The following is a 9,119-nucleotide window of genomic DNA, read 5'->3' as shown; positions in this document are numbered from 1 at the left end:
TGCAGTTTGAGGTGAGTTTCACCTTGAGCCTTTTGCCTTGCTAGTGGAGGGACCCCAGTGACGGGGGTTTACCAGGAGAGGGAATCCACTCCTTGTGTCTGAATAACCCCTCACAGCCGTTTCGTGAGTTGAGGAGCAAATAGTAAGTGGTCTTAGCCAGTGTAGCTGTGAATTCTGCACAACCTTCTGCCCATGCCTGGGGCCCCGTCCCCATCTGATGATCTCAAAGCACTTTACAGGCATTAATGAACTCTGCCCCCTCACATCTTGAGCAAGGATCATCCCTGAGCATATGTCGTCACTACAGAGTTAACCTGGGTCTAGGCACTAGGTTAGCCCAGGCAAATCCCATGGATCTTAGTGCTGCTCTGTTCTAGGGTGAGCACTTTGGGTCAGCGTGCTGGGATGAGGGTCTCCCAGGTGACCCCGCTGCTCATGGGCTGTGGATATGCAGCAGGCCTTGTGGAAGATGGGGGCTGAATCACCAAAGTGGGGTCTAGGAACTGGTGGGAGCCTTCTGGTGCAGAATACAGCCCTGAGGGAATTGTGCGAAGGCTCCAGAAGGCTACGAGCACCCGAGATAAGTAACTGGGGTTATAGCCCGTGTCCACACTGAGATGGGTGACAGCCTGAGTTAAAACAGAACCTGAGCTCTGACCTATACTCCCAGGCGGGCAAGCCAGCCTGGGTTCAGAGCACCTCCATATTCAGCTGAGTGTGTGTGTTTGTGTACGGTAAGGTGGTTAGGGCTATAACCTGCGTTAACACTGCAGCAAAGAGTAGCCAGACCCTGTTTTATGGATGGAGAGCCTGAGACAGAGAGAGGCACAGTGACTTATCCATTACGCCAGCGGCAAAGCTGGGGATAGACCTAGGATAGACTCCTGGCCCTACTCTTTTATTTCCTCCCTTTTGACTATCTTAAGCTTCGCTCTACTCACCAGCTGTATATAAAATTGGCTGAATGGGCCAGGGGACAACGGGCATTCCCTGTGATGCATGTAGCCTTGGTGTAAGACCGCCTCCTTTGCGTTATTGCTAGACTCAGCTCCCTGATTGAGGATGTTGCTATGGGTGCTTGCCATGCATGAGCTGGCTCGGTCATTAGTCCCCCGGCTGTCGGGCAATAGCAGCTTCGGTGACTCACCCTGAAGTACAGCCGGACTAGAAATCCATGGCGTTGTTTGGAGGACCAGAGGCTCCCCTTCCTCTCAGTTTCACCAGACATGGGATTCTTCCCTTCCTGGGCTAAACCATTGGGCAGCATTACTGGGAGGCTGTCAAATGGCTCCCATGGTCCACCCCCAATGGAGGTCTCATTTCAGCATTGGCTGAGCAATCCCTATGTAGCATTACTCAGCTGTTAAACACCTCCTGCATTCTGCCTCAGAGGTGGCTGCATATCAGGGCGTGGTAAGCAATCCTGATACAGCATTGCTCTTAATCACCACCTGCGTTCTGCCTCGGAGGTGGCTGCCCTTTACTGGTGGGGCAAGTGATATTATATCAATTTGTTACAGTTTAAAAGCACTTTTGGATTCTTCAGGATGAAATGGCAGGTAATGTTAGTCCTCAAGAACAACCTGTAAGGTAGCACTTGGAAGCCTACTTGGGAACTTCAGCTTGGAGCAGAAATGAGTGGCCCGTTTACTTAGGGACAGCTCACGGAAGCATCTCACACAAAGGCCCCAGAGCTGAGATTGCTGCATGTGTCTGGTTGCAACTTGCCCTATGACGCCCTCTGGGCTTTGGGCCCAGAGAATGAGAGAGGGGCTGTTACAGATAGCAGCTGGGAATGGAAAGGGGTCTTTGGGAGTGGATGAGGCCATTAAAAGGGATAGCTGGAAATGGTGATTGGCAGGGCAAGGGGTTGGGAGGGGGTAGAGCCAGCTGGACATGGCAGTTAGGATGAATTACTTCACACAACACACTGTCAACCTGTGGAACTCATTGCCAAGGGATGTTGTAAAGGCCAAAAGTATAACAGTACAAAAAATAATTAGATGAGTTCATGGAGGATAGGTCCATCGATGGCAATTAGTCAAGATGGTCAGGGATGCAAGCCCATGCTCTGGGTGTCCGTAATCCTCTGACGGCCAAAAGCTGGGACTTGATGCCAGGGGATGAATTGCTTGATAAACTGCTCTGTTTCTGTTCATTCCCTGTAAAGCACCTGGCACTGGCCACTGGAGCAAGACAGGATGATGGGCTAGATGGACTATTGGCTTGACACAGTATGGCCGTTCTTAATTCAGAACTGCAGGTGCGAGAGGAGTCTGGGAGGTGGAATTTGGTGGTTGAGAGGAGGGCACTGTTCTTTTAAGGTCTGTCTGTCAGACGTTGCTCAGAGTCAACTCAGATGGGAAAGACAACCTGCTTCTGGGGTGCTGGTATTGTTAGCTTTCAGGGACAGTGTCCCAAGTTCACAACTTCACACGTTACAGGGCCAGAAGGGATCATTAGATCATTATCCGACCTGCTATATTGAAATACAGGCCACAGGCCGCCCTTGAATGACTTCCTGTTTGAACCAGAGCAGGTCTTCTAGGACAACATCCAGTCTTGCTTTGCTGCTTAGGCTGAACTAGGGGAAATGTTTACATTCTAAGAGGAGGAGCTGGGGTTCGTCAGAGGAGGCACAGATAGCGCGGGACTGGGGAGCCGCTTTTCCACTGGCCAGTTGTAACTCCCAGTGCCAGCTGCAACAGAGAAACCCATGAGGAGGAAAGCAAACAGGGTCCCTTGTAGCAGCCTGCGTCAGGAGCATCACAGAGCGAACAAAGCCAATGGCTAAGGTACCTCGGGAAGTTGCTAGCACTCAGTAGACACACGTGTCTGTCTAATCCATCCCTGCAGCGAACGATCAAAAGACGGTGTCTCCTAGCTGGCTGTGGGCAGCTGGGTTCCTGCTGCCATAGTTAATGGGGTGGGGGTTGAGTTGATACAGGATAGTCTAGGGAAGGGGTTCTCAATGCAGCCCACTTAGTAATGTGGGGAAGGCTAAGAGTTTGCAACCCCCAGGAGTCCGCTAGCAGAGGTCACTACACGGGCTGGTTGGGAATTTTTCTACATATTGTTTTTTCATTGAAACATGTCGATTTGTCAAAACCGTTTGCCAAACAGCTTGATGAATTCCCGACTGGAAACCATGTGGAGAAACAAAGGTCTGAAATTGTCAATGTGTTTCATTTGGACCCAGTCTGAAATGAAAAATTCCAGTTTCCCACTTCTGAGACCCCTTTTTCAGCTTTGAAATTGCAGCTAATGAGGCTGAGAAGAAGGTTGAAAAATAGGACAAAAAAGTCAAAGTTTAAACAAAACCTATTGAATGACCCAAAACAAACAAAAACTCGGTCTTCAGTGGGTGAATATTTTTGACATTTCATCTCAATTCAAGACAGGAAATTTCAAACTCTGGAAAATATCTGTGGGACGGCAAAACTGCTCCTCGCCAAGCTCTAGTAGCTACTGAGGAAGAAGAAACTCCCTGCCCCCAGGGACAGTGTGTGCTGCATCCACAATACCCCCCAAGCCCTTCTGCTCTTAATCAGGGCTGCCCAGTTGTTTTTTCCAGTTTATATGTTGTTCTTTTTTACCCTTTATCAGTGCACCCTTCTGCCAGGGTCAATCATTTAGCAAGGGGCTAGTTAGCCAGTGGTTAGAGCAAGGCACTGGGAACCCAGGACTCCTGGATTCTATTTCTGGCCCTATGTTACTGGTTCTCAAACTTTCTTTTTCGAGGACCACTTGAAAATTGCTGAGGGTCTCGGCAGGCCACTTAATGATCTTTCCAAATGTTGTTTGTACCGTTAGCTAGCTATTGTAAAGCACTTTGGGTAAAAGCGCTATATAAAAACACCCTTAATAATAAACTTTTTTTGTTCTACAAATAAAAGCCCACAACTCATACTTAATATCAGTAGTCTTACCTTTCTAATACAATGGATGTGCCCTCTCTCCCGAGCTGGGGCTGGGAAGGAGGGTCTCTCCCAGGTAGCCACGGCCCTGGAACTGAGGAAAGTTGCCTCTTTCTCTGGCCGCCGCAGCCCTGCGCATCCCAAATTCCCTCTACCACCTCTTCTGACCCTCAAGGCCACCACCTCACCTTACATGTGCGTCTCCTCCAGGATCCAGGCACGTAATTAGCGGAGCCACTCCTGCACGGCTCCACTAATTAGGTGGGTGGCCCCTCATTCTCTTGTGTGCGGCCACCCAGGTGTGCACCTTAGAGGGAACTATCTGCGGACCACCTGAATGGAGCTCATGGACCAGAGTCTGAGAACCTCTGCCCTATGTGATCTTGGACTCACTGTGCCTCAGTGTCCCCATTTGTAAAATTAGCAGAACAAGCCCTGTTGCGAAGGGCTTAATGGCTTGAAAAGGTGACTTGGAGGTCTATGCAACAGGTTTTAAACATACACATTCCCTTGATCCCCAGGTTCATATCTTGAAAGAGTCAACAGAGAATTCCATGGAGTTTATTGTGCATGGGACCTTAAGAGGAGACCTTGCAAGCTGAGACCTGATCTGCTGCATATTGACATTAAAGATCCCAGGGCTCTTTTCAGAAGAGTAGATTTTTTTCCTCTGTTATCAACTAAACTTCTCCCTCCCTCTCTTAGCCTCCTCTCCAGAGATGGTTACATTTCAGTGGCACATAGAACTTAAAATGCTTCCCATTCCCAGAGTGCCTTACATATGCGTATGACGTATGGTCAATTACAGGGCGTGAATTTCATGTCAGACCAGGAGAGTTATGTCTCATTCTGGCTGCAGCAGGAAGGACCTAATATACATCTGCCAAAAGAGACTGGACTTTCCTTCTCATCTTTCTTCTTGTGCGAGAAATTGGGCCTGTTTTATCCCCTCTCTGTTATTAGCCTTGGGCTGCTTCCTACCTGTAGCAAGAGAGAATTGAACATATTTGGCGAACTTCCCCCTCTCCACATGGCATTTGTATTTAATACCACAACAGAGCCTGACTGTGTTACTAACTACTCTTTCTCCTGCAGCAAGAGACCCTCTTCACCTTGGTTTAATTATTCAGCTGCACCTCTGTTCCCCTATTTTCCTCTTCTGACACTCTTGATTTTCCATCAGAGCATCTTGCAAGTTTCACTTAGGTCTTGTCTACACACACAAGCTGTACTGCTTTTACTAAACCGCTCTCGTTAAAGTGATACAACCCCCTTAATGTGAATGCAGCTTTACTGGTACAAAGGTGCTTTACGCTGGTATAGCTCTTCCTATGTAGCTCCAGTGGTCAAAAGCACCTTTCTGCCAGTATAACCCACGCTAGGGATTGTACTGGTACAACTATTTCCATACCAACAATCCGCACCACTCTAACTGAAATATCTGTATGATACCAGTATGAAACCGGGGTGTGGACCAGGCTGCATTATTATTATTTACCACTTCTATTGTGGTAGAACCACAGAGCCCCAGTCCAGGACCAGGACCCCAGTGAGCTACGTGCTGTATAAACACAGACCAAAAAGAAGCCCCAATGAGATCACAGTCAACGTCTGCCTTAATTTCAACCTTGCCTTCATCGCAGTTTTTAGGATAACCAGTCTGGAAATTCTGTCAAGCCCAAAGCCTTTTTGGAAAATGGGATCCTCCAAGGAGTTTATTTTCTGGTTCTTTGGGGTTGTGGCATCTAGTGGGGAGGACGGCAGCCCTTAGCTTCCCAGGGTCCAGCGATGAAGGCGCTTTCAGCTCTGTGACTACAGCATTAAGTTTCAGTTAGATCCTGGGCTACCTCCCAGGTAGCAAGCTATAAGCTTTCCTGTTTCTTCTCAGGTGTTAGTCTGGGCTTCCCCTCAGATTGGGTGACCGCTGATGCTCTGATGCTGTCACAGGTGTCGAGAGGACACGGGAAGTGACACTGCTGGGGGGGGATGCTGCTCAGGTGGACATGGGCAAGAGAACATGCGCGCTCAGGAAAGTTGCTTCACGTCCCCATTGCAGGAGTCACCCCCCAACCCCAAATATGGGGATAAGGAGAGTGTGAAGGGTGAATTAATTCATGTTTATAAAACCTGTTGAAAATGTGAAGCACAGCTACCCTACCGTGTTCCGCTGGGAAGAAGGATGTTGTACGGGCCCCTGAGGTAGTTATTCCTTCCTCCTTTGAAAACTTGTATTTCCACCATGCCAGCCATCGCTATCAGCCCCAAGGGACGTGGTGTGTCCTACTGGCAAACACCTCTAATCCCACCACTATCCCAGTGTTCTTTATCTATACTGAGCCGTTAGGTCTAGCCACAGACAATGCTGGAGGGAAATCTGCTGCATTCACACCATTCTCTTCTCTCTTCCATTGTATACCTACCATGTTTCAAATGCCCTCTGAACGGGGGAGGGCTGAAGATGTCCTAAAAAACCCCTCAGCTCCCCCAAAAAGCTTTCAAAGAGATGTGTATTACCTCCAGTACTTCCTTTCATGATGGGTTTAATCATCCCTAGGAAGCACTTTATTACGAAGTTAGCCACAAACCCTTTTAGTCCATTTCCCATACTCCCTGGAGTCCCAATATGTCCTTCCCCTCTAGTCCTCATAGGCACAGCACCTTCCCCTGCAAGCCCAGTTCCCATAATGCTAACCCATCCTCCTGTAACCACAGTCTCCTACAGGAACCTAGAAAAAGGTCATACCAACAATACAAATTAATAATTATTAACACCTAGTTATTTTCATCAGTCCATCTCAAAGTACTTTCCAAAGGTGGTTAGTATTATTCTCCCCATTTTACATATGGGGAAACTAAGACCTGGCAGGTATAGCAGAGCCAGGAATAGACCCCAGTCTGCTGTATCCCAGCAGTGCTCCACCCACTAGCCTGTACTATCTCCAGTGATCCATTGAGTTCAGCAACAGGTCTCCAAGAGTGGACTGTACCTACCAGACGTTGCAGAGGAATGTATGAGAAACAATATGATGGACAATGATGGGCAACCGACCCATGGCAGCGTCTCCTTAACCCCAAGCAGTGAGTGGCTGACTAATGCTATAGACTAGCCATTACAGACAGTGTTCCTACTGACCCAGGCCCTTGAGCTGCAGCCCCTATTGAAAAGGAGAATATCCACAGCTATATTAGCATAATAATTACATATGGGCTAGAAATCCTCTTGCTTTAGAGCATGCACCAACCACTAGCTGCTTAGGAAGAAACTGCCCCCGTGGGCAGAGGATTCCAGAATTGTCCATTGAGTTTCTTACCCCTTCCTCTGAAGCCTCTGGCACTCGCCCAGATGTATTATTGATCTGATCCCATAGCAATTCCTACATTTCTAAAACCACAGTCCTCTCCAGACACAGCGCTATTTCTTCTGATTTAAAACAGGGCCTCCTCAGTCATTCCCCTATCGTACAACCCCAGCTCCTAGAACCCGCTTGCTTCACGTCCTTTCATATGGCCCCAGCTCCTGTCCCTTGTAAGCCCAGCCACAAATAGCTTCCTTTATGGCCTCACCCCCGCTAGAGCCCCAGCAGCCCCTTGCCCTGATGGCCCAACCCCCACCTAGGCCCCCAGCAGCCCCTGATGGCCCCACCCCCCTCTAACCCCCCAGCAGCCCCTGGCCCTGATAAGCCCCACCTCCTCTAACCTCCCCCCCACCCCAGAGGAGCCCCGATGGCCCCACCCCCTCTAGCCCCCAGCAGCCCCTGATGGGCCCTATCCCCCCCCCGATTTAGGTCCCCAGCGGCCCCTGATGGCCCCACCCCTTCTAGCCCCTGGCCCTGATAAGCCCCACCCCCTCTAACCTCCCCCCCAGGAGCCCCTGATGGCCCCACCCCCCTCTAGGCCCTGGCCTGATAAGCCCCACCCCCTCTAGCCCATGGCCCTGATAGGCCCCACCCCCTCGAGCCCTTGGCCTGATGGGCCCCACCCCCTTCTAGCCCCCCCTCAGCTCCCCAGCAGCCCCGGATGGCTCCGCCCCCCGCTAGCCCCTGGCCCTGATGGCCCCTCCCCCTCGGGAACTTCTCCTGACGGCCCCGGCCTCTCCATCCGCTTCTCTGGGCCGCCCTTGCCCAGCCCGGCCAAACGGGCCAATCGGCGCGCGGCGCCGGAGCCCCGCTCAGCCAATGGCCGCGCGTGCGGCGGCGCCGGCGCCGGCCCAATGAGCGCCGGGCGTGCGGGGCGCTGCCAGCCAATGAGTCTGTGCAGCGGCGCGGCGCGGGCCCGGCTCAGCCATATCCCTCCGCCCGCGCGGCTGCCCGGCCCCTTCCCCCCCCGCTCCGCCTAGTCGGTGCGCGCGCTCCCCCACCCGCGCGGCCCTTTCTCCCTCCGCCGCCCGCCCGCCCCGGGGTCCCCCACGCACCAGGAGCCGAGAGCGCGAGCGAGCGAGCGGGACCCCGCCCCGTGCCGGAGACGCGCCGCCGCCATGGAGCTCATCACGATCCTGGAGAAGACGGTCTCGCCGGGTAGGGGCCAGCACGTGGGGGAGGGCCCGGGGAGCGGCCGGGCGGCGGCGGCCGCCGCCGAGCCCCGGGAGGGCGCGGCCGGGCCTGAGGGGGTGGCCGGGCCTGGCGGCGGGAGGCCGGGCTGGGAGGCGGGCTCCGGGGGAGGCCGGGCGTGGGGCCTGCCCCGGCTGGCGGCGGGGGGCGAAGCCGGCCCTGCAGCGGGGCTTGGGGAGCGGGGGGGGGGCCGAGGCCGGGCGCTGGATGAGGGCGGAGGCCGGGCGGAGGCGCTAGGCCGCGGGGTGCCCGTTTGCCCCGCGCCGGGCCGGGCCGGGGGGAGAGGAGCGGGGGGAGGGGCGGGCTCGGGCAGTGACTGACTCCGGCTCCCCCCCCACCCCGCAGACCGCTCCGAGCTGGAGGCGGCGCAGAAGTTCCTGGAGCAGGCGGCGATCGAGAACCTGGTGAGCGCCGCGGGGCGGCGGGGTCCCGCGGGCGGGGAGCGCCCCGCCCTGCCCCGCGCAGGCCGAACCGCCATCAAGGGCGCAGCCCAACTTGCCGGCTGCCAGCCGGGGCGGCGGCCGGCCAATGGTGACGCGCCCGGGAGCCGCGCCGGCCAATGGGGGCGCGGAGCCGGGGCGGGGGGGAGGGCGGTAGGCTGCGCGGCGCTGCGTGTGCCGCGACGGGGCCTGCGGTCCATGTGGGGAGACCGGGC

At 53.8% G+C, this 9,119-nt stretch overlaps 1 protein-coding gene across 1 annotated transcript in view; it reads left to right on the top strand.

Annotated features, from left to right (window-relative positions):
* Window positions 1–8,230: 8,230 nt before the first annotated feature.
* The window catches only part of KPNB1 (karyopherin subunit beta 1), a 35,069-nt gene continuing 34,180 nt past the window's right edge, over window positions 8,231–9,119 (top strand). The window contains exons 1-2 of the mRNA XM_077806172.1: window positions 8,231–8,431; window positions 8,810–8,868. Of these exons, the coding sequence (XP_077662298.1) occupies window positions 8,392–8,431; window positions 8,810–8,868 (99 nt within the window). The 5' untranslated portion in view covers window positions 8,231–8,391. The remainder of the gene's footprint in view (window positions 8,432–8,809; window positions 8,869–9,119) is intronic.

The sequence above is a fragment of the Eretmochelys imbricata genome, chromosome 27, assembly GCF_965152235.1.
Source record: "Eretmochelys imbricata isolate rEreImb1 chromosome 27, rEreImb1.hap1, whole genome shotgun sequence".
In the NCBI taxonomy this organism is placed as follows: domain Eukaryota; kingdom Metazoa; phylum Chordata; order Testudines; family Cheloniidae; genus Eretmochelys; species Eretmochelys imbricata.
Note: the sequence above shows the minus strand (reverse complement) of the source record. Positions and strands in the feature narration are given on the sequence as shown.